The sequence below is a fragment of the Pelophylax lessonae genome, assembly GCF_965119305.1.
Source record: "Pelophylax lessonae genome assembly, chromosome: 1".
NCBI classification, from domain to species: domain Eukaryota; kingdom Metazoa; phylum Chordata; class Amphibia; order Anura; family Ranidae; genus Pelophylax; species Pelophylax lessonae.
Window position 1 is genome coordinate 755,631,702 of NC_138768.1, and position 25,707 is coordinate 755,657,408.

The 25,707-nt window shown below is 48.1% G+C and overlaps 1 protein-coding gene across 3 annotated transcripts in view; it reads left to right on the forward strand.

Moving 5' to 3' along the window:
• The window catches only part of PDS5A (PDS5 cohesin associated factor A), a 337,552-nt gene that overhangs the window by 261,651 nt on the left and 50,194 nt on the right, over window positions 1-25,707 (forward strand). For all 3 annotated transcript variants that reach the window (XM_082258623.1, XM_082258625.1, XM_082258624.1), the window contains 2 exons: window positions 17,030-17,162; window positions 20,630-20,749. In XM_082258623.1, coding sequence (XP_082114749.1) covers window positions 17,030-17,162; window positions 20,630-20,749 — 253 coding nt within the window. The remainder of the gene's footprint in view (window positions 1-17,029; window positions 17,163-20,629; window positions 20,750-25,707) is intronic.

A 25,707-nucleotide genomic window follows, 5' to 3' on the forward strand; every position in this document is an offset into this window, starting at 1 on the left:
AGAGTACCTTTCTGCTACAGTCTAGGAAAGGAGCCTTGTCGCAGACGGGGGGCCCCCCTCCTCAGCCCATAAACTTTTTTGTGCTCCCTAGACTGCAGATAAGGGAAATGTATCTTTCATGTCTTCCCCAGGAAGTTCCAAGTAACCTTTGGCTCGTAAGCCTAGAGCTGGCTTCTTCGAAACCGCAGACGGCCCTTTCAGCATGAAGCTCTGCCCTTACCCATAACTGGGGTAGGGGAGACATCTTTGCTGGTTTCCGACCCCTTGGACCTCCTTCATGAGCCTCAAGGGGATTCACGAAATGATCCTTTTGGGGTGCCAAAAAAATGGGGCGAAGTTTGTCCATTTTTTTTTTTTTTTTTTTTAGGCCGGAGTCGCCTTGTGATATAATTCCTGCAAAGGTTATGGTGACGTCTGAACTACCTAAGGTCCTCCTTATCCCTGTCCAGTACATTGAATTACCTCAGTCGGGTTTTAATTCTGACAAGGGTGGTCCTTTCTCTGGACAAACAGGAAAACCACAGTCCTTGATTCACCGGCTGCTGTCACACATCCAATTCTCTCTCCCGACTTGCATACAGGTTCTGGGTCTGGTGGTGTCCACCTTCAAGACAGTTCTGTTTGCACAGTCCTACATGCAGCTCCTTCAGCATGTTTGCCTCCTCAGGAATTCCTTTGCAATGTCATGGGTTCCTCTGGCAGGCGCTGCAGTCATCCCAAGGGAACAGTAAGTATCATCCTCAGCTCAAGCTTCTTCCGCAGTTCCTGCAGGGAATCCAGGGCGAGGGTCTTTCGCTCATTCCGGTGGCCGAAAACGTCCCTTGGGGGCTACCTCTGAGAAGACCAGTTGTCCTAAGGGCTGATGTACCATCCTGCTTTTTACAGTCACTGGTTTTAATGGCTTAGCTATTGAAAGCCAAGTACTGAGGAATAGAGGTTTGGATCAGTGATCCCTACTATGGTGAAGGCGTGGAGGTCAGATTCCAGCAAGATTTACCATTGTGCATGGAAAGTGTATATTTCTCTTACGTCCTCCGACAGTCGCCGCCTCATATTCGTCACTAATGGGGGTTGTTGACCTTTGCTCCGTAGGAGTAGCTAGGCAACAGAATATATTAATATCAAAGCTTTTAGCATATCCCACCCCCAGGGGGTGGTCCCCTCAGTCAATACCTCCCTGCTTCCTGCATACCAACTCAGTTTCACTTGCCTAGCTCAGGAGTACGCAGGCTGTTCCTGTGCTGGGGCTCTTAGTCTCAGCCACTTTTCTCTTTTTTGATTTTATTTGAAGTTTTTTCTCTTTCTTTTACTTAGCTGTTTATTTCCAGCATTAGTTAGTTCTTCTGATGAAGATGATCGTGCGGAGCTGGGTCTCAGTCTGGCCACCCTGGATCCCAGGGCTCAGGGCCAGGGGCTTCCCAGCCTTCCATCGAGCATTCACCTGTTCGCTGCAGGGATGCTATCGGTGAGGTGGCTACCTCACTGGACGCCATTGCGGTTTCGCACCGCAACTCCACTGCGTCATGCTTGCGACACTCCCTGTCCTCAGTACTGCAGTTTGGTCGCTGGAGCAGGCTCCCCACGCCATCCGGACTGGTAAGTGTATCTCTATGTGGGGACCTGTCTTTTTTGGGTGTCAGTCTGGGACTGTGTGACCCTGCATGTCTGTGTGGCTGCTGTGTTCCCTGTCAGCTCCAGTGTGCACTTGCTGCCTGTGTGTGGGCTGTGAGGGGGGGGGGGGGGCTCTCCCGCTCTGCTGGGTGTCAGATGAAGCAGTAAGATTTTAGACATGCTGTGCGGCGATCGCTGCGGCTATCCGCCGTTTTTTCTGGGGCAAAAATTATGGTGGCAGGTCCTGTGAGGTACTGCACACGTTTTTGGCGCCAAACGCCGCCATTTTGAGCGGCGATCAATCCCACATGTCAGCGCCATGTTCTCTTTGCCCAGGGTTTTGTCCTCAGCCAGCGGCCATGATTGTGTAGCCTTGCAGAGGCTTCATAGGGGCGGTCAGTCTTGCATCACTTCCTTTTCCTCTGGGACAGCGATCGGTGCAGCAGCCTGTGTGAGCTCTCCAGGTTTTATATCTCCTTTTTTCCTGTATTCCTTGCCCAGTTTCTTATCCCTGTGGGGGTCAGTGTGTTAAGTGGGTGCGGTGGGCAGCGCTCGCCGCGATCTTAAAGGGGCAGTATCCTTTATTAATTTTTTTGTTGGGGCATGGATTCTCAGGATTGCAAGTTTTCTCCCACCCTGGTGGGGGCCCAAGGGGCTGCTGCTTCCCCCGAGGGGGCTGATCTGGCCACTATTGTGGCAAACTTAGCTGCTCAGGTGCAGATGCTGGTGGCTGATCGATCCACAAAAAGGCCCAGGGTGTCTATTTCCTCTGATTCAGAGGGCGATGGGGCTGCTATGGCTGGAGTGCACTTCTCAGGGTCTCACTCATCCCTAGACCTTGTGGGGTCTGACGGGGAGGCTGAGGTGGAAGGGGTTGATAATTCTCCCCCTGGCTCGTCTGAAGGGCTTGCACTCATGGATTAGTTAGTTGCTTCTATCAAGCAAACGCTGCATTTGCGGGATGAACCATGTCCTCCTGCTTTGATGTCCTCTTATGGGACGCAAAGGAAACGCAAAACATCGCAGGTTTTTCCTTGCTCTACGGACTTTCAGCGCGCTGTTGATGAGCAATGGCGCAATTTAAAAAAGCCTTTTGCTGTGCCAAGTAGGTTCAAGCTGCGTTATCCCTTTACACCAGCTACTGATGAGCGTTGGTGTGTGCCGCCTCAGGTGGATCACGCGGTGGCGATTTTGAATAAATCGACTGCGATCCCTGCTGATACCCCGGTGTACCGGGACCCGACGGACAGGAGATTGGAATCTCTGGCCCGTCATGCCTATACGGTTGCTGGCTCTATGCTAAAGCCTATTTTTGCTTCCATTATGGCAGCCCAGGCTATTGCGGATTGGACGCAGGTGCTCAGGCGCACCCTGGTGGCTGACTCTGCCCCGCCGACAACTTTGGCTATGGTGGCTCAGATTCATCAGGGTGTCATGTATTTGTGTGATGCGGACTTAGATATGGTCCCTTTGGCTGCGCGTCTTTCTAGTGTGGCGGTATTGAACCGTCGCCTGATATGGCTGACATGTTGGTCGGTTAATAAATCTTCCCGCAAGACTTTGGCTAATTTGCCCTACGCGGGATCGCGCCTTTTTGGCGACTCTTTGGATACTCTGATAAAGGGTATTTCTGGGGGTAAGAGCGCTCTCTTGCCCCAATCTCACAAGAATAAGTTTGTTCGCGGTAAGAAGAATGCTTCGTTTAGGCCCTCTCAGGGGTCCTTTTGGTGCCTTTCGGTTGCACTATAGGGGCAAGCCCTTCAAAGGCCAAGGCTCCCAGAAGAAGCCGTGGGCGGGTAAGCAGAAGTCCGGCCAGTCCGGATCCGCTACCCATAACAATGCGGCCTGAAGGGGCGCCCTCACCCGTTTCTCGGGTGGGGGGAAGTTTGCTCGGTTTTCTTCAACCCTGGCTGGACCTCATTCGGGACAGGTGGGTTCAGGAAATCGTTCGATCTGGATACAAGATCGAGTTTCTCTCTCGGCCGGCGGGCAGATTTTCCCCCTAAAACCTTCAGCTGACTCCGGAGCGCTTGCAGGATTTGCACCTGGCGGTGTGGGACCTGCGGGCCCAGGGAGTGGTGGTTCCGGTGCCTCATCGGGACAAATTTCGGGGGTTCTATTCCAATCTGTTCACTGTGCCCAGAAAGGAGGGCAAAGTACGTTCGATTCTGGACCGAAAAGCTCTGAACCCCTTTGTGCGGGTTCGCAAGTTTCGCATGGAATCCCTGCGCTCGGTGGTGGCTGCCCTGGTTCCGGGGGAATTCATGGCCTCCATCGACTTGAAAGGATGCGTACCTACACATCCCCATTTTCGAGGGTCACCAGAGGTACCTTCGATTTGCCATTGCGGAGGATCATTATCAATTTGTGGCGTTACCCTTCGGTCTCGCTTCAGCTCCGCGGGTTTTCACCAAGGTGCTTGCGCCGGTTCTGGCTTTACTGAGAGCCCAGGGCATTTCTGTCCTGGGGTATCTGGACGATATCCTGATTCGGTCCGCGACCAGGCAGGGTCTGGTGAACGACCTGTCCATCACGATGCAGACTCTGCAGGAATTCGGCTGGATGATAAATTTTCCAAAATCGACGTTGTGTCCGTCGGTTCGTCTTCCCTACCTGGGGATGATTCTGGACTCTGTTCAGGCGAAGGTCTTCCTGCCGGAAGACAAGCTTCGGACACTTCAGTGCGAAGTCAGGTCCCTCAGGGACAATCAGTGCTCGTCCCTCCGGACGTGTATGAGGTGTCTGGGATTGATGGTTTCGGCCTTCGAGGCGATTCCCTTCGCCCAGTTTCACACACGGGAGCTTCAGGCGGAGGTCCTGGCCAAATGGGACCGGCGTCCGCAATCTCTGGATCTGCAGCTGTCGTTAAGCCATCTCACCCGCAGGGTTCTTTTGTGGTGGCTCCAGTCCCCGGCGGTGTCGGGGGGCAAGTCCTTTCGTCCTTTGTCGTGGACGGTGATCACCACGGATGCCAGCCTGTCGGGCTGGGGTGGTGTTCTGGGCGTTGTGTCCGCCCAGGGAACTTGGTCGGAGGAGGAATCCTCCCTTCCCATCAACATTCTGGAATTGCGAGCGATAAATCTGTCTTCTACGTTGGACGGACAGGCTTCAGGGCTGTCCAGTTCGGGTGCAGACGGACAATGCCACGGCGGTGGCCTACATCAACCACCAAGGGGGCACCAGGAGTGCCCGGGCGGCTCGGGAAGTAGCCGACATTCTGTCTTGGGCCGAGACGTACTTCCCGGCGATCTCTGCAGTTCACATTCCGGGGGTGGAGAACTGGCAGGCGGATTATCTGAGCCGCCAGACCCTGGACCAGGGAGAATGGTCCCTTCACCCGGATGTCTTCCAGATGTTGTGCGCGAAGTGGGGGTCCCCAGATGTGGACCTGTTCGCGTCTCGTCTAAACAACAAGGGGGAAAGGTTCGTGGCAAGGACGCGCGATCCTCGGGCGGACACCTCGGACACGTTAGTGACGCCCTGGCATCAGTATCGCCTGATGTATGCCTTTCCACCGATTCAGCTGCTGTCCAGGTTCCTTCGCAGGTTGGCCTCGGAACCAAAAACGGTGATTCTGGTGGCACCGGACTGGCCTCGCCGGTCTTGGTACGCAGACCTCGTGAATCTGGCGGGCGACGTTCCGTGGCGTCTGCCACTTCGAGAAGATCTACTGTCACAAGGACCGATATTCCATCCTGCTTTACAGTCGCTGGCTTTAACGGCCTGGCTGTTGAAAGCCAGGTTTTGAAGGATAGGGGTCTTTCCCCTGAGGTCATTCCCACTTTGATCAAGGCTAGGAAGGCCTCTTCGGGGAAGATTTACTACCGTACTTGGAAGGCTTACTTTGCCTGGTGTGAGTCCAGGGGGTATTCCCCTCGCTCATACTCGGTGTCGAGAGTGTTGGCTTTCCTTCAAACGGGCGTGGACCAGCGTTTGGCGTTGGCCACGATTAAGGGTCAGATTTCTGCGCTGGCCGTTCTCTTTCAACGTCCTGTGGCGTCTAACTCTTTGGTTAGTACCTTTGTTCAAGGGGTGCGACATTTGGTCCCTCCTAGGAGGGAGCCTTTGCCTCCATGGGATTTGAACCTTGTTCTGTCCGTGTTGCAACATGCTCCTTTTGAAAATATCAGGGAGATCTCGTTGTCTTTGTTGTCCAAGAAGGTCGCCTTCTTAGTGGCGATCACTTCGGCTCGCAGGGTGTCAGAGCTGGCGGCCTTGTCCTGCAAGTCTCCGTATTTAGAGATTCACTTGGATAAGGTGGTCTTGCGACCTAACCCATCTTTTCTTCCGAAAAGGATCTCTGAATTTCACCTCAATGAGGACATTGTCTTGCCTTCGCTTTGCGCGAAGCCTAAGCATCCGAAGGAGGTGGCCTTACATTCCTTGGATGATGTTAGGGCGATCAGGGTTTACCTGTCATCGACTAAATCCTTTCGCAAGTCGGATTCTCTTTGTCCTTCCTGAGGGTCCTCGGAAGGGCATGGCGGCGTCGGCTTCTACCATCGCCAAATGGATCAGACAGACCATTGAGCAGGCCTATGCTTTGAGGGGGAAGGTTCCTCCCGTGCCTGTGAAGGCGCACTCTACCAGATCTTTGAGTACGTCTTGGGCCTGTCATCATCGGGCTTCTGTGGCCCAGGTGTGTAAGGCGGCGACTTGGTCGTCCGTTCACACTTTCTCAACCTTTTACAAGGTGGATGTTCAGGCTTCGGCAGATGCTTCTTTTGGCCGTAAAGTTCTTAGTGCGGCAGTGCCTTAGGGTCCCTTGTTTGGGTCCTTGGCTGTTGGGGTGTTTTTACCCCTAGGTTACTTGTTTTTTCCTGGATTGTTGCTCCTGTTGAGCACGTTTTCCTGTTGCCCAGTTGGTTCTCTTACTTTGGTAAGGTTCCTTTCTCTGATGTGGGTATTGCGTTGCTTTAGGCGCGGCTGCTGTTTTCCCACCCCTCATGTCTACACTGCTTTGGGACGTCCCCATTAGTGACGAATATGAAGAGGCGGCAACTGTCGGAGGATGTAAGAGAAAACGGAATTTTTGTAAAATCTTACCTGTAAAATTCCTTTCTCTGAGTCCTCCGACAGTCCCCGCCCCTCTTTTGGGGTTTGTTTATGTACTCTACTGCTATTCTACTGAAACGGAGTTGGTATGCAGGGAGGTATTGACTGAGGGGACCACCCCCTGGGGGTGGGATATGCTAAAAGCTTTGATATTAATATATTCTGTTGCCTAGCTACTCCTACGGAGCAAAGGTCAATAACCCCCATTAGTGACGAATATGAAGAGGCGGCGACTGTCGGAGGACTCAGAGAAAGGAATTTTACAGGTAAGATTTTACAAAAATTCAGTTTTCTTGGTGTGGAGTTGATTGACGCTCATCCTTGCTCCTTTTCTACGGCTCAGGTCTTGGCCTTTCTTCAAGGGGGGGTGTAGCAGAAGTTGGCCCTGAGTACCATCAAGGGCCTGGTATCTGCTTTAGTCATCTTCTTTCAGTGACCCCTAGCTACGCACTCTTTCGTTCGTTCCTTCATTCAGGGGGTTCAACATGCGGCTTCACCTTTACGGTCTCTTTTGCCGCCGTAGGATTTAAACTTGGTGCTCTCGGTTCTCCAGAAACCTTCATTTGAGAATACTTGGGAGATTCCCTTGCCTACATTGTCCCAGAAGGTGGCGTCCTTGGTGGCTATTACCTCGCCTCATAGGGTATCGTGCTGACGGTATTATCCTTTCGTAGTCCCTATTCAGCGGTCCATAGAGAGAAGATGGTTCTTCATCTCTGTTCATCAAGTCTCTGTCTTCCATTTGAATGAGGACATCGTGTTGCCTTCCTTGTGTCCCAAGCTGGCTCTTCCCAAGGAATTTGCTTTGTATACTATGGATGTGGTTCGGGTGATTTGGGTGTATCTGGCAGCTACGGAGTCCTTTCGAAGGTCAGACTCACTCTTTGTGTGTTACACAAGGACCAGGAAAAGGGCTGGCTGCTTCTTCGGCTATCTTCTCCAGATGGATCAGACAGTTACTCAGGCCTATTCTGGTAAAGGTCAGGTTCCTCCCTGTCCCGGCGCATTCTACTTGTGGGTTTAGTACTTCTTAGGCCTTCCATCATCAAACGTCAATATCTCAGGTTTGCAAGGAGGCCACTTAGTCGTTGGTGCATACTATCACCAAATTCTCCAAAGTAGATACTTTGGCATCTGCGTATGCTTCTTTTGGCCGCAAGGATTTTCAGGCTGTTGTTGAAGAGGGGCTGTTCCCTTTTAAGTGGTGTTTTTCTTTAACTGTTTGTTATTCAGATGGGGGCTGTAAAGCGGTTAAGGCTTGTGTCCTATTTAGGGCTCTTGTGTTTAGCCTTGAGTTATTTTCCCCATCCTCATTTTCCATTTGGACGTCCCAGTAGGTATGATTTATGGAGCACTGTGTCCGTCAAACGAAAGAGAAATTGGGATTTCTCTTTCGTTCATTGACAGAAACAGCTCTTAGATCTTCTTGACCGTAGGGTTATACTGCCCCCTACAGGAGTAGGACACTAGGCAGAGAAAAAGCTTGAACATGCCTACGGGGCAGTCCCTGGGGGTATACTCCCACTTCCTGCTATAGGTGTTGAGTTTTTTTCATGCCTAGTCAGGAGTAAGGACCTAGTTCCTTGCTGGGATTTCTGGTCCTGCCAATTTTTTCTTTGTAAAACTCTCCACTAGTGTGATATCGTTTTATAATTAATTTAATAAAAACTGAATCTCTGATCCATTGCACTCACATAGTATGTACAAGACAATAGCACATTAATAGTTCAACGGGGGATACAGAGCATGCCCCGGTCCTCACCACCTCCATCGCATGCTCCCTATCCCCCGGTCCTCACCACCTCCATTGCATGCTCCCTATCCCCCGTTGAACTATTTGGTTTTTAATGAATTATAAACTATATCACACTAGTGGAGCTTTTCTTTTTTGTATGTGACTTCATGCAAGTGTATTTGGTGGAGGAAGCTGATGACTTCTGGCGTGATTTAGACCCTACAGCGCATTAGCCCATACCATGAGAATGGGGGGCAACAATCTCTGGTGAGTTGCCAGTTAAAGGCAGTGGTTGACGCACTGGCGGTGGATATCGTGGTGATTTGAGCAATTCAATCCACGGGATTCACTTATCTATTTGGTTCCCTTCAATGAACATTTGGAATTGTTTGTTTTTATTTTTTTCAGCATTTTCAACATGTGGGACTGTGTCATGAACTTTCACTGCTCTTGATTTTTTCTTGTTTTACGCAGCTGCATTTTTTGTGAACATTAAATGTTTCGCGAAATAATTACCATATTTAATTGATTTATTCACTTACTGCGCAGCTTGGTGTGGTGCTTATAAAGGTTTAGTCACTATTTAATTTTACTTGCGGTTTATATTCTAAGCCGCGGCATTATTTATAGCATTAGATCACTATAGTCATTGGAATTTCATTAATTCATTGAAATTTCAATTTTTCACTAATCTATATTTTTATTAAAGAATAGCATGAAGAATTCATTTATACATTTTTTTTTTTTTTTTCTTGTTACATGGAATATTTTCCTCTCTATTATTTTGTTCCTATGAGAGCTACAATCAAGTGCTGGACTGGGCGACAAACTGGATAATATAGATCCTTCAGGTCCCCCCAGTCCGGCCAGGGAGCGCGTTCAAACCCGCAGTTCCGCGCTAGGTCGGGCCTGACATAGCCCCACTGGATGGGGGCCGGCCTGCGAATTAAATGTCTCACGAGGGCGCATACGAACTGGCTTCGGCCTGAGTTGCAGCATTTCCTCCTGGCCGACAGCACCCTCATTACCATGGAGCGGTGTCCTGTCCAGAGTGGTGCCCACCCTGTTCCTGGTGTGGTAAGTAGCGACCACCCCTAGACAGTTTTGGGGTGGACGTGGGGCCCTTCCTGGGATGGTCGGACCCCGGGTTCCCATCTACCATTTCGGTCACTGTGTGTCCTTGGGCCCCCTCCCTGGGTGAGTTTATGAGCTGGCTGTTGCCTTATGCTCTTGAGGGGCGCTGATTTAAGTTGCTGCTGACCGGGTTTTCCTGGGGCGCAACGGGGGCTTGAGCAGGGTTCCCTACCACCCTGGGGGGGTTGATGACTAGGGCAGGGATGCCCTCTGGGCTCCCTGCCAGGGGTTGTTGGGCTGGGGGAGTGAATGTTTTAATATTCGCGGGTACGCGCCTCACACGGACGGATCTGGCCAAAAATTTAGGCCGCTGCTTTGCAGCCTACTTTCTGGAAACTGTGAGGTGGCCCCTGTGATGGTGGCTGATGCCACTGCCTCCTGTTTGGGCATCCCCCTTCCCCTCTGCTGCCCCTGGGTGGTTGGCTCCGCTGGGGCTCTCGTCCTGGCGACTGAGCCCCTTAAAAAGTTTAGGCTGCGGCTTACAGCCTACTAGGCCATGAAGCCGAGTCGGACGCTGCCTTTGGGGAGGGGGCGGCCTCAGTGTGTGTAGCTTTCCATTTGTAATGGACTCGCCGGTTTCCAGGTCAAATTGAGATAACTTCATTCCTATTGAGGAGTCCCCGACCTTTACAGGCAATGAAAGCTACATACCTCAATCGGGGCACAGAGAACTCAGGCAGCACGCTGATACAGTGTCCAAGACGATTACCTGTCTGCCATATAGGGTATATATACTTAACGGAGTAATGGTGATTGATAGATGTGCTACAGCAGATGCTCAATTGAGAAATAATTATGTGGGAATTCGCATTTGTCCTGACCAGTAAAGCACAAGAGCAACTTGCCTGAAGCCAGACAAGCTGTCTATACTATGACAGGCTTTGTTAGGCTCAGGCATATATACTCTCTATACCTCTTCTCTCTTCTAAATTACTTGCTGCCTTGTTGCCATGTCATGTAATGGAAGTGCTATACTTATATTAAATTCCCTTTTGATATTTTAGTGTTTTAAGGGCATTGGCACAGACCAGCCCTGGGTCCCTGTGACTTGCACAAATCTTGTGGCCGCTGCACTGCATCATGCTGTCTGGCTGTACCCTTTTCAGCATTTTGACCGGTCATGTCTGTAACAGCAGCATTCATCTGCCCGCTCTCTGAGCCTAATTTGTATGGTATGTTTATATGCCATCTGTTATGGATACATGAGCATTACAGTATGCAGATGCACACAATACTATATAGGAGGCATTGATTATGTCTTGACACATTGTACTCATATTATATTGTTCTATTCAGATATAAGTATGAATTGGGATGCAGCCTCTGAAGGACGTTACTCCACTAAGTCTGAAACATGTCAGGCACCATACTTATCCCATCATCTTACAATAATATTATGCAATACCTATATTTTGTATTCATACACATGTTGAGTGTCTCCTGCTTTGAGACACAAATTAGCATTTTGTATGTTTTCTCTTTTTTAATATTTGTTAATAAAAATTGTACTACTTTTACAAAGGTGGTGGTCTATTAGTCCATGAGGGGTTACTTTCAGGCCTCTTGGTCTGTTTTATCTATTTTTGCTATTATTCATACATGGGGATTGTAGGGGTTTGGTCAGGTCCAATGTCTGTGCTCCAGCTCTTTGTTCTAGGTTCGGCGATTATGCTGATAATTACTATTGCGCTGGTGTTGCAAACTCTTGAGCTGGCGGATCAATTGGTCCAAGGGCTACAGTTGGTCTGTGACACCTCTTTGGATGCCGCTCCCCTGGCCTCAGTGTGTGTAGCTTTCCATCAGTAATGGACTCGCCGGTTTCCAGACTCTCAGCAGTGGTCCTGTGGCACACTATCTGGCTGAAATGGTCTGCAGACCAGGCTTCTAACAAGGCCTTGTCTGATCTTCCGTTTGTGGGGGATCATCTCTTTGGAGCTTCCTTGAATTACATCATCAAGGACCTCACAGGGGGAAAGACTACTCTTCTTCCTCAGGCTTCCAGGGGTAAAGAGTCCAGTCGCAGACAGGGGCCCTCCTTTTCGACTCACAAGTGACTTTCGTCCCTTGGGGTCTAAAGACAAGGGATCCAAGCCCTTTCAGGCCTCCGCTGGGGGTTCTAAAAAGTTTTGGTCGGACAAACCACACGAGCAGGTGCTGCCAGACCTGCGGACAAAAATTCCTCCGCATGAAGGGGTGCCCTCACCTGTATTTTGGGGGGGGGGTCTTCGCTGTTTTCCAAATCCGTGGACCTCCCTGATCCAGGACAAGTGGGTCCACATAGTCATTCCCTCCAGCCACATGACTAAGTTTCGATCATATCCTCTGGGTTCTTCCCTTCCAACCTGCACTTATCCCCAGATCGCTTATAGGATCTCTATGGGGCAGTGCAAGATTTGTTACTTCAAGGGGTGATTGTTCTGGCTCTAAAGTCGGAACGTTTTCAAAGTTTTTACTCAAATCTGTTTACAATTCCCAGGAAGGAGGGCAAGGTGCGCCCAATACTGGAGCTCAAGGCGCTAAACAGCTTTGTGCGTGTACAGAAGTTCCACGTGGAGTCAATGCACACGGTGGTGGCGTTCCTACATCAGGGAGCTTTCCTTGCCTCCATCGGCATCAAGGATGCCTACCTTCACATCCCAATATGTGTTGCCCGATTCTAGCATTGCCTCATCAGCGGGGGGGGTCGCTGCACTTGGGGTACCTGGACGATCTACTTTCACAAGCGGAGTCTTCGTCCGCTTTGTTGGACAACTGGGAGATTACTCTACAAACGCTGAGGGAGTTCGGTTTGGTTCTGAATCTTCAGGAGTCTGCCCTGGTCCCGTCCACAAGCCTAGTCTATCTGGGTCTGACTCTGGATTCGTCCTCGGCCAGAGTGTTTCTTTCTCTGGAAAAACCTCAAAAGTTGCACTAGGCAATTTGACTTTTGCTGACCGGCAGACAGGCGTATCTTTGGACTTGCATGCACCTGTCCGGGTGGGAAGGTGTCTAGATTGTGCTCAGGGGGTCTGGTCTCAGGAAGAGTCCAGACTACTGATCAATTTACTGGAGCTCCGAGCGATCAGACTTTGTCTGGATCATTAGACAGGTCGTCTCCAGGGGTGTCCAGTGCGGGCTCAATAGGACACGGCCATGGTCTAGGTCATTCACCAAGGGGGCACAAGAAGTGCCCTGGTGGCTCGGGAAGTAGCCGGCATTCTAAGGTGGGCAGAAAGTTTAGTTCCAGCCCTCTCTGCTGTGCACATTCCAGGGGTGGAAAATTTGCAAGTGGTCTATCTTTCAACAGGCGTTTGATCAGGGAGAATGGTAACTTCATCCAGAGGTGTTTCACCATTTGTGTCTCTGGTGGGGTACTCCAGAGGTGGTTCTGTTGGCCTCTAGCCTCAACAGTTAGGTTCAGAGGTTTGTGGCACGGTCTCGGGATCCTCTAGCCATCGCTAGAGACGCTTCAGTGGCTTCTTGGAGTCAGTATCCTCTGATTTTATGCCTTTCCTCCTCTCCAGCTTCTGCCAAGACTACTACGCAGGATTGAGGCAGAAGGAATTCCGGTCATCCTTGTGGCTCCAAAATGGCCTCGCCGGTCTTGGTACGCCGATCTGGTACGGCTTGTCACCAATGCTCCCTGGAGACTCCCACTCAGGGAAGATCTGCTGTCCCAAGGGCCAATCTTCCATCCTGCTTTACAGTCGCTGGCTTTGACGGCTTGGCTGTTGAAAGCCAGGTTCTAAAGAACAGAGGGTTGTCTGACTTGGTTGATTCCTACGCTGTTAACAGCTAGAAAATCTACTTCTAGGAAGATTTTTCCCATCGTACGTGGAAGACGTACATTGCATGGTGTGAATCTCTCCGGGTTCACCCTTGTTCCTTTTCCGTGGCTTGGATCTTGGCTTTCCTCCAATGTGGGGTTGTCTAGCGCCTGGCCTGAGTACCATCAAGGGCCAGGTCTTGACCTTAGTGGATTTCTTTCAACGCCTATTGGACACACGCCTTGGTGCATACTTTTCTTCAGGGCGTGGGGCACTTGGTTCCTCCAGTGCGGTCTCCATTGCTGCTGTGGGACCTCAATTTGGTGGGGTCAGTTCTCCAGAAGCCTCCCTTTGAAAATTTTCAGGAGATTCCTCTGCTTACGTTGTCTCAGAAGGTGGCCTTTTTGGTAGCTATTCGGCGCACAGGGTGTCAGAACTGGCGGCATTGTCTTGTTGTTCACCTTACTTGGTGGTTCACAAGGATAAGTTGGTTCTGCGTTCATGTCCGTCCGTCCCTTCCGAAGTCCATCTGGCTCAACCAATAAAAAACAGTAAAGAATACCCAATCATACAATCCCATACACACTCCTATACCTGCAGTTGATCCAGAAGAAGGCAACCCTCCCCCCCCAGCAAAGCATGATACAATTTGCTACAGCAGGGGAAAACAATTCCTTCCTGATCCCCCGAGAGGCAATCGGATATCTTTCCCCAAAAATATTAGTACCTAGTTATATTATGTACACCCAGGAAAGAATCCAGGCCTTTTATTAAAGCAATCTAGTGAGCTAGCCAGAACCACCTCTGGAGGGAGCCTATTCCACATTTTCACAGCTCTTGCGGTGAAGAAATCTTTCCGTGTGTGGAAACTCAATCTGTTTTCCTCTAGACGTAAAGAGTGCCCCTTGTCCTCTGTTGACCTTAAAGTAAATAACTTGAATAATATTTACCACATCATGCATTCCCTAGATGTAGGTGGCCATCGTCCCTAAATTACATAATACACAAATACCCCCTAGGGCAGTGATGGCTAACCTTGGCACTCCAGATGTTTTGGAACTACATTTCCCATGATGCTCAACTACACTGTAGAGTACATTAGCATCATGGGAAATGTAGTTCCAAAACATCTGGGGTGCCAAGGTTCGCCATCACTGCCCTAGGGAGTGGGACTGTGGGCAACCATACATCCCAAAAAGATATGTATTCAAAAATATTCATATGCTCTTTTATTGAATGTTTGAATAAATATCTTTTTTGGATGTATGTTCGCCCACAGTTCCACTCCCTAGAGGGTAATTTTGTGTCTTAAAGTGAATAACTCAACACCAAGTTCACTATATGGACCCCATATGTGTTTATTCATGTTGATCATATCCCCCCTTAATCTCCTCTTCTCAAGAGAGAATAAATTCAGTTCCTCTAATCTTTCCTCATAGCTGAGCTCCTTCATGCCTCTTACCAGTTTGGTTACCCTTCTCTGCACTTTCTCCAGTTCCCATATATCCTTTTTAAGAACTGGTGCCCAAACCCCAACTGCATATTCCAGATGAGATCTTACTAATGATTTGTACAGGGGCAAAATTATTTCTCTCTCGCTGGAGTCCATGCCTGTGTTAATACAAGAAAGGACTTTGCTTGCTTTGGAAACTGCAGCTTGGCATTGTATGCTATTTTTAAGCTTAGGATCTACCAGAACACCCAGATCCTTCTCTGCTATGGTTTTCCCCAGTTCTCCTCCCCCGCTATGGTTTTCCCCAGTTCTTCTCCCCCCAGTATCTATGATGCATGCATATTCTCTTAGCCCCCAAGTGCATAACTTTACATTTATCAACATTAAACCTCATTTGCCACATAGTTGCCCAATGAAACAGTGCATTGAGGTCCGCTTGTAAGTTGGAGACCTCCTGTAAATAATTTATTCCACTACAAATATTTGTGTCATCTGCAAAGACTGAAATAGTACTTTAAATCCCAGACCCTATATCAATTATAAAGATATTAAAAAAAACCTTGGGGTGCACCACTGAGAACCTTGGACCATTCAGAGTAAGAATCATAAACCACTACTCTCTGAATTCTATCTTTTAGCCAATTTTCTATCACTTTATATATACTGATCTTTCCAAGCCTGTAGACTTTACATTACACATTAGCCATGTGTGGGGAACTGTGTCAGACGCTTTTGCAAAATCCAAGTATACTACATCCACACCCAACCCTGTGTCCAAGACATTATGTTGCCCTCCCTATGTCCCAAGCCATGTGGTTCGGGCAATAAGGGTGTATCTGGCAGCTGCGGACTCTTTGAGGAAATCAGACTCGCTCTTTGTCCTCATGGATGGACGTTGCAAGGAGCTAGCTGCTTCTGCTGTGGCCATTTCCAGATGGATCAGACAGACTGTGGTTCAGGTTTATTCTATTAAGGGTCAGGTTCCTCCTTTCCCTGTTAAGGCACACTCTGCTTGGGCGCTTAGTGCCTTTTGGGCCTTCCGTCATCAGGCATCAATTATGCAGGTTTGCAGGTGGGTGTGTTGGCATCTGCGGATGCTTCTTTTGGCTGCAAAGTTTACAGGCTGCTGTTAAGAGGACTTGCCCTCTTTGAGGGTGTTTTTTTTTTTTTTTTTAGGTGAGCTCCAGTTGTTGACCGTTGAGTTCCAAGTTACCTGGTTGGCTATGTTTAGCCTTGGGGAGGTTTGTTTTTTCTGCTGTTCCCACCCCTTATGCTTGACACTGCTTTCGGATGTCCCTACGGTCAAGAAGATAGAGCGGTATCCGTCAATGAACGAAAGAGAAAATGTGATTTTGTCTTACCGTAAAATCCATTTTTCTGGTGATCATTGACGGACATAGCACCTGCAACTCCATGGAGTTGATTTTTTTTCCTTTTGGCACTGCTTGTTACAAAACTGAATACCTATAGCAGGAAGAGGGAGTACGCCACAGGGACTGCCCCATAGACATGCTCAAGCTTTTTCTCTGCTTAGTGTCCTGCTCATGTAGGGGGCAGTATAATCCTACGGTCAAGAAGATGAAGAGCTGTGTCTGTCGATGAACATCAGAGTTAAAAATTAATTTTTATTAATCTTATTTACTTACCATAAACCACATTTCTCTGAGTTTGATGGACACTGCATCCACACCTCTGAGGAGTTTTGACACTTCTAATACTGCTTGATACTAAACTGAATACCTAGAGCAGGGAGGGGGGTTCCATATCAGCTGAGGATGGCCCATGGATGTAGCCAAGTGTTTTGTTCTGCCTAGTCCTACTTCTGGAGGAGGCAATATAACCCAGTAGTTATGATTTATAGAGTCGTCAATGAACTTGGAGAAATGGATTTTACGGTGAGTAAAAAAAACCCCTTTTTTTTTTTTTTTTTTTAAGGGAGTCTGTACTTAAGTCTACAATGGCAGCCTCTTAACATATCAATTTGACAATGCAAGTTCTCTGGAAGTGCTGGCCATGGTTTTGGTCTTCTCTGCTACTGACCTAAAACAAGTATACAGATTAGGAGTTCTGATCTGTACACAGTCTCCGTGCTGGCGACTCTGAATGATTGTATGTGTTGTAGCTCTGTGTTTTTAGCGGTTTGCTTGGGGTACAGCTTTTATTCACATAAATATGTATTTCTTGCATTGGTGCTATACGCCAGACGTTTGGGTTTTTTTTCCTAGTTGAACATGTGTTCAGTAAGAATCTAAAAGTATATCCTGTACAACACTGAAGTATTATTTTCCTATACAGGTGCCTTTGGTTTATGCTTGAAGTTTTAATGGCTAAGAATGAAAATAACAGTCATGTGTTCATGAAGAAAATGTGCGAGAGCATTAAACAAACTCGGGATGCTCAGGCACCAGATGATCCGAAGGCTAACGAGGTACGTATTTATATTAAACTTTTCTTTCAATGCTTTGTATCATGTGCATTTTCTCTGTTTTTGAGTACCAGAAAGGAGTCCTGATTTTTCTGTAAAAATATAGACTTTACCAGCTTGAAGACCAGATGTCTGGAAAGAGTAAAATTCAAAAAGCTTGCTACTGCTATTCATGAAGTATTTGGTAGTGTTTGTGCACATTCTTTGTCCTTTGTGTCAGCTGTCTGTCTGCCCGCTGTTGTTCCCCAGCCAGTGCTGCAGGGACATGACATCACTCCTGTGTAACCCTTATTAAAATGGATTTGCTTTTGCATTCCATTTTGGGGCACAGGCAGTCATTCGCCTTTGGGTTATGCAGCCACCTGCACGAAGATTGAATACTGCCACCAGCCAGGAGAAGAGATAACCCCACTTCAACAGGTATCCCCAGATCACTTGCAGCCTGTCACATCTATCCCAACTTTGTAGTCTTCCCTGGCTCTGCTCTATGTGACCGATTCCTCTGCCTTTTTAGCTGAGGTTTTTGCTATAGTCATACAAGATTTTATGGCCCAAATCACCCTTTAATTTGCGGACTCTGTGCACAGGGGCCGTTAGCGTGCTTCAGCACCTTCCCCTGCAGACCATCTACCTGATCTTCCCAAGGTCTCTGAGCCTGTCTGGTTCTAATTGGCTATCTTTCTTGCTGGATGAGCTTGCCTCTAAGGAGTCAAAGTATTCCTCCATTAATCCTCTAGTTGATGCGATGTGCACCACTGTGAGGCTAAACTATTGCTTCTGCCAGTGCTATCCCCTGTCCTGGGTCCTCTATGAAATTTGGAAATACCCTGACAAAAAAGGTTTAAGCCTTGTACACACGCACTGATTGTTGGCCGTAAATTTTCGGCCGATTGTCGGCTTGTTAGTATGATGCTTCCGACAACCGACTGCGACTTTTCGGCCGAACAAAATCTGGTGTGCATGCTATAAAATTTTTGTTGGCCGTCAACAGAACGGCCGATTGTTCGTAGTCGGTACAGATTTCGGCCGACAAAAATCAGATGAGCAAGACTGGGCATGCTCAGAGAAGAAAAAACACACGGAAAGTAAACCATCACGTGACATCACTTCTGAAGTTGGTTGTTGTTGGCCGAAAAAAATTTGTGTGCAGTCTAGAGCACATTTCAACCAACACAACAACACTGGACAAAAGTCGGCCGATCGGTCGGCCAACAATCGGTGCGTGTGTTCGAGGCTTTACTCTCTCCCAATCACTTTCTATCTGTTTTGAAGAGGATTATGTAAGAGTAGTCTGTCCCCACTGTGGATCCAGCAGTGTCTTGCCTTAACTAGGTGACCACCATTCCATTGAAGGATGCATCTGTCTGTAGGACTCCACTGACAAGCATTTGGAAGCCCCCTTTAGAACTTTACAGGCCGGCTCTGCTCTTTCTCCCATTTAGGCTGTGACCTTTTTTTTTTTTTTTTTTTTTGCCAATTCCTGGCTGATTAGGCAAAGGAAGGGATCTTGTTAATACTGCTGTTGATCTGTTTGGGCACAAATGTTTGTAGCTTTCAACTCCAGCTGTTATGGGCTGTTGAAGGTTCCCCTCCCTCTTCCCCCCCTTCCCTCTTCTCTTCCCCCCCCCTCCCTCCTCCATCTTTCCCCCCTCCCTCTTTCCCCCTCCCTCTTTCCCCCCTCCCGCTTTCCCCTCTTTCCCCTCTCCCCCCTCCCTCTTTCCCCTCTCCCCCCTCCCTCTTTCCCCCCTCCCTCTTTCCCCTCCTCCCTCCCTCCTCCCTCCCTCTTTCCCCTCCTCCCCCTTTACCCTCTACCCTCCCTCATCCCCCCTTTCCCCTCTATCCTCCCTCCTCCCCCTTTCCCCTCTATCCTCCCTCCTCCCCCCTTTACCCTTTATCCTCCCTCTCTCCCCCCTTTACCCTCCTCTCCCTCCCTCCCCCCTTTACCCCTCCTCTCCCTCCCTCCCCCCTTTACCCCTCCTCTCCCTCCCTCCCTCCCTTTCCCCTTTACCCCTCCTCTCCCTCCCTCCCTTTCCCCTTTACCCCTCCTCTCCCTCCCTCCCTCCCTTTCCCCTTTACCCCTCCTCTCCCTCCCTCCCTTTCCCCTTTACCCCTCCTCTCCCTCCCTTTTCCCCTTTACCCCTCCTCTCCCTCCCTTTTCCCCTTTACCCCTCCTCTCCCTCCCTTTTCCCCTTTACCCCTCCTCTCCCTCCCTTTTCCCCTTTACCCCTCCCTTTCCCCTTTACCCCTCCTCTCCCTCCCTTTCCCCTTTACCCCTCCTCTCCCTCCCTTTCCCCTTCCTCTCCCTCCCTTTCCCCTTCCTCCCCTCCTCTCCCTCCCTTTCCCCTTCCTCCCCTCCTCTCCCTCCCTTTCCCCTTCCTCCCCTCCTCTCCCTCCCTTTCCCCTTCCTCCCCTCCCTCTTTCCCATATGAATGTTTTACTAAAGTTTTTAGAGTTTATCCCAGTTATACATCATATATATATATATATATATATATATATATATATATATATATATATATATGTATGCATGCATGCGTGCCGGTCTTCATGGATTATGTGGACAGATTTGTATTTAATACTAGACAATGTATGTAATACAAGATAAGTGCATTTGTTTCACGCTCTCATATATATGCACTCACACTCACTTTGCTCCATCATGTGGCTTGTGTAGGTAGGACACTCAGTGATTCTGCTCATATATGCCCAACCTAAAATATCTACAGGAATTCTCTTAGCAGGCACACCTGTATGAATTTTGGCTGCTGGATCCAATACCTTCTGGGGTCGTAAGATGTGGAGAAAAATAGTTTTTTTGTCAGTAAAGTTGTTTTTAAAAAAAAAAAAAAAGTGTTTTTAATGTAGCCCATGGACCGACTGGGTTAATGTACAAATTCAAATGCACATGTAGTCCCAGCAGGAGTTTGCAGTTTAGGATGACAAAGTTGCTCCAGCAGTAGACACAGTAAAGGAGAAGTATCACACTAGGCAGGAAGTGCTTTACTGGCAGGAATAATGGGTGAACACTAAATAAGAAGTCTAAATTTAAAAAAAAAAAAAAAAAAAAAAAAAAGTTCCTTCAACATGCTGTATTTAAAGGAAATTAAGCTTCTATTTTAAATTATCAACGGAACATATCTGCCTATTTGCAGACTGTTACACTGCACTCTTTGGCCAGTAATACCTGAATTTGAGTGTGAATTCCACTGGCTAATGCAGACAGTATATTCATACACCTGACTAGTTTGAGCAAATTGGTAAAGAAAGCATGCCTGATTAGCCGCTGCCAAAATTTACTGACGAGCCGCGTGTCCACTGGTTTTGCGTTGTGATTTTACCTGAATATTCCATTATGCATAATGATCAACAACGTTGTGTGAAGTTCAGAGTTACACTGACACAAGTGTTGATGCATTATAAATATTTTATTTATACATACATTTCTGCCTTTTTCCTTGCCTTTTTCCTAGAAATTATATACAGTCTGTGATGTGGCTCTATGTGTTATGAACAGCAAAATCACCTCAATGCATCTAGAAACTCCTAAGGAACCAATGTTGCCAGCTAGATTTTTTACTCCACCTGATAAGGTAATGTTATCTGGTATGTTTTATATTATCATTAAAGCATTTATAAACATGAATGTTTAGCCTTAATTTAAATTGGCTTTTCTTGCTTTTTTAGGCATATCATTTTTAAATAAAACTGCCGTTCATGTGGGCACTTCTTAGAACCTTAGATGTCAGACCTCTTGTGACACTTTTTAACTGAGTGTCCAGATCAAGGCTGCCCTTTTTTATAGAAACTACTTCAGTAACTCTTCATACAATTTTTTTTTTTTTTTTTTTGTTACTAAAGGCTAGCTTACTGTGCCTGTACTAGATTAATTTCTCCTTTTTCCTAGGCCCCCGTGATTTTGCTGCCACTTCCTATGGGCTTTTACAGTTTTAGGCAATGTAAAATGGCTACCGCATCACAAAGTCAATCAGTGCACAGCTTCCAATAAGATCTGGTTGTGAAGCATAGGACTTTTTATTGGTCTCTGTGTGCAAAATGTCTCAGCCTGCCATGCCTGTCTTTTGAAGAAGTGCAAAGCTGAGCCTTTGATTCTTCAAAAGAAAAAAAAAAGAAAATGGGGAGAGGTAGGAAGTTCCCCCCCCCCCCCCCCCCCCGTGACCAGATTGCCACTGCAGAAAATTAGTAGGTTAAACATAGGCCTACCTTACCCCTTTCCAACACAGATCCTTTAAAACAGTAAATGACTAATAGTAAACTGAAAACCAAAAATGTAAGATGTTGCAGCTTATCGAGCATTAGATGTAGTTGCAGCATTTGTTTTTTTTTTTAAAGGCTTTTTTCCCTCTGTTTTTACTTTTTGATCTGGCCAGTAACACACCTCCTGTATTAGGACTTGTTCACACAGGGTACTTTACTTGTATTCATGCAGGTCTGTGTTTCCCGACACTGTATGCACAGGTGTTGCAATCATCCCTTTGCCGGCGTCTCATATATTTATTGGGACACATGGCTGTACGGACAAAGCCACTGTGTCCTAATATGACATGCAGGCCTCTGTGGGTTATGGGAACACAGCGGCTGCATGTCCCTATAGAAATTAATGAGACATCAGCACAGGGATGTATGTAACAAAACCCAGACCTGCACGGAACCTGCAGTAAAGCGCACCATGGGAACAAGCCCTTAGAATGTCCCTACTCTGAATAAATGAGCCCAGGGGTACATTTGGACAGCAGCGTTGTCATTCTAGGGCAGGGATCCTCAAAACTATGGCCCTCCAGCTGTTGTGGAACTACACATCCCATGAGGCATTGTAAAACTCTGACATTTACAGACATGACTAGGCATGATGGGAATTGTAGTTCCTGAACAACTGGAGGGCCATAGTTTGAAGACCCCTGGTCTAGGGGATGGGAATGCTAGATGAACTTGTAGATTTAAATTCACCAACAGATTGAAACTAAACTCCAGTTCACACTGAAGTTACATAAGCAGTGCCATCAACCGTTTTTTTTACTTTTGGGATAAAGATTTTTTATGAACGAAAAGCTGAGAATTGTAGGAACCTCTGTCAGTGCTAAATAGTTTCTATCAACACTCTTAACTGCTGCATTTGCAGGACAGTTTGTTCTGTTGAAAAACAGACTTACTGGCTGAATCACTAAATGAAAGTAAAGGAAAGAGTCTAAAGAAAAAAAATGCAGCCATCAAAACGAAGAATTGGCATGCGGCAAAAATTGAATTTTTGTAAGAACTTACTGTAAAATCCTTTGCTCTGAGTCCTTTTGAAAGACACAGCTCTCGTTACTTCTTCACTATTGGGTTATGCGCCATCTACAGGAGTAGACTAGACAGTGAAAACCTTTCACTCAACACACCTATAAGGGCTGTCCCTCACGACATGACCCCAGACACACTGTGCTATCAAATCCGTTTTGTAGCAAGCCGTGAAAGAAGATAGAACCAACCCCATTTTAGAGGGGCGGGAGCTGCGTCTGTCAAAGGACTCAGAGAAAATTATTTTATTGTAAGTTCTTACAAAAATCCAATTTTCTGTCGTCCTTTGACAAACGCAGCTTTCAATGCTTCTTCACTATTGGGACGTCCCAAAGCAGTGTAGGCATGAGGGGTGGCAAAACGCAACCAACTGTTCATGTACATCCAAGGCTAAAAAACATAGCCAACTGGGCGACAAAAAAAGCTCAACCCAAACCAACATAAAGAGAAAACCAAGTCTCTGTCAAACAGCAGCCTGCAGAACCTTGCGGCCCAAGGAAGCATCCAAGGATTCCAACAAATCAACCTTGTAGAATTTGGTAAAAGTGTGCACAGACAACCAAGTCGCCGCTTCACACACCCAATCAACAGAAGCCTGATGGCGAAAAACCCAAGAGGCACTCAGCGTTCAAGTAGAATGCGCCCTCACAGGGAAAGTAGGAACCTGACCCCTAAATGAATAGGCCTGAACTATTGTCTGCCTGAACCATTTTGATATGGTCGCAGCAGACGCAGCCGAACCCTTATGATAACCCTCAGGAAGGACAAACAAGGAATCAGATGTCCGAAAAGACTCAGTGGCTGACAGGTAAACCCTGATTGCCCAAACCACATCCAGCGAATGCAAATCAAATTCCTTGGGATGATTGGGCTTAGCACAGAGTAAGGCAAATTGAAGAAAAGACTGATTAGGTCGTAGAACAACCTGATCCCTATGAGCAACCAAATAAGGTGAACAGCAGGACAGAGCCGCCAACTCACACTCTGCGAGCGGAAGTGATAGCCACCAAAAGGGCAACCTTCTGAGACCACAAAGGCAGAGATATCTCCCTAATATTTTCAAATGGGGGCCGTTGAACGGACAACACCAAATTCAGATCCCACAGTGGCAAGGGGATCTCCTCCGTGGAGCTAGGTGACGCACCCCTTGAGTAAACGATGCGGATCAAGGAATTAGACGCCAGGGGAAGTTGGAAGTAAATGGCTAAGGCCGACACATGACCTTTAATCGTACCTAAAGCCAAGCATTGCTCAACTCCCTTCTGCAAGAAGGCTAATACCTTTGCCACCGAAAACGAGCAAGGATGCAACTTTTGTGACTCACACCAGGCAATATACACTTTCCAAGTATGATGATAAATCTTTCGGGAAGTAGCCTTCCTAGCTCTCAACAAAGTAGGAATCACAGAATCAGAGAGGCCTCTGTTTCTCAACACCTGGCATTCAACAGCCACGCCGTTAAAACCAGCGACCGTAAAGCAGGATGGAAGACCGGCCCTTGAGACAGCAGATCCTCTCTGAGGCAGCCGCCAGGGAGGCTCAACGACCATCTTTACCAGGTCTGCGTACCAAGACTGGTGAGACCAGTCTGGGGCCACCAGAATCCCAGTCACCTGTTCCACCGCCAACCTGCGGAGGAACCTTGACAAGAGCTGTATGAGGAAAGGCATAAATCAGCCGATATCGGTTCCAAGACTCCACCAATGCGTCTGTGGCGTTGCCCAGAGGGTCTCAAGCCCTGGCCACAAACCGCTCTACCTTTTTGTTTAGACGAGATGCAAACAGATCCATCTCCAGAGTTCCCCCATCCAGATGCCGGGACCATTCCCCCTGATCCAGAACTTGACGACTCAGGTAATTCGCCTGTCAATTCTCCACACCTGGAATGTTAACAGCGGAGAGAGCCGGAACATGTGCCTCGGCCCAAATCAATATCTTGCCCGGACACTCTCGATGCCTGATTGATTGAAGTAGGCCACAGCCGGGGCATTGTCAGATTTTACCCGAACCGGAAAGCCGTGCAGCCGAGGCGTCCAATGGAGCAGGCAGAGTTTGATCACCCTTAGCTCCAGGACATTTATCGGTAAGGATGTGATACCTCCGGCGACCACGTTTCATGGACCTAAAGAGTGTCCAGTACTCCACCCCAGCCTGACAGGCAGGCATCCGTGGTGACCACCGTCCACAACAGCGGCAGAAAGGACCTGCCCTGGCTCAGAGCGGACGACAGAAGCCACCAAGAGAGCTCCGACCTCGTGAGACGGCTTAGACGAATCATTCTGTCCAAGGACTGCGGGTCCTTGTCCCACTTGACAATCTTTTTGTAAAGGCCTTGTGTAAAATTGAGCAAATGGGACCGCCTCGAAGTTGACACCAACAGCCCCAAGGACCTCATTAAAGTCCGCAGGGAGGAGAGATCGTTGTCCATCAGCAACCGATCTCGCCCTGCAAGGCCTGAAGTTTTTCCTCCTGGGAGAAAGACCCTCGCCTGAGAGGAGTCTAAGATCATGCCCAGGTAGTTCAGGCACACTGACGGAGTCAGCGCAAACTTCTGAAAGTTGATGGTCCACCAAAACTCCTGAAGTGTCTGAACCGTGAATGGCCAGTCTTCTGACAGGGTGACATGAGAGGTTGCCCTCAACTGGAGATTGTCCAGTTATCGGAGGATCGCAATCCCCTTTCTGCGTAGCAAAGCCAGCACTGGGGCCAAAACCTTGGTGAATACCCTGGAAGCGGAAGCTAGACCAAAGGGTAATGCCACAAATTGAAAGTGCTAATCCGCCACTGCAAAACAGACACTGCTGATGACCCTCGTAAATAGGTATGTGCAGTCAGGCATCATTTACAGCTATGGAGGCCAGAAAGTCCACTTGATGTAAAGATGCTACCACAGACCGAATGGATTACATCCGAACTTCTGCACCCGCACAAAGCGGTGCAGTGATTTGAGGTCCAGAATTGGACGTACCTTGCCCTCCTTTCTCCTTTCCAAACCGGACCGGCTAGTCTTGGGCTTACCCGACCAAGCCTTCCTGTTTCCTCCAGAGGCTCTGAACGGTTTACGGTTTGCAAGCGTCCTTGAGACGCGAAAAAACTGCCTGTGAGCCGTGAAAGAGGGTCCCCTATTACTGCGAGGTGCCTTGCCTTTGAGGATTGGGGTAGCAGAGAACTCTTACCGCCTTTTAGGCCCTTGATTAACTCATCCAAGGAGTCCCCAAACAGGCGTTCACCCAAAGATGGGAGATCAGTTAAG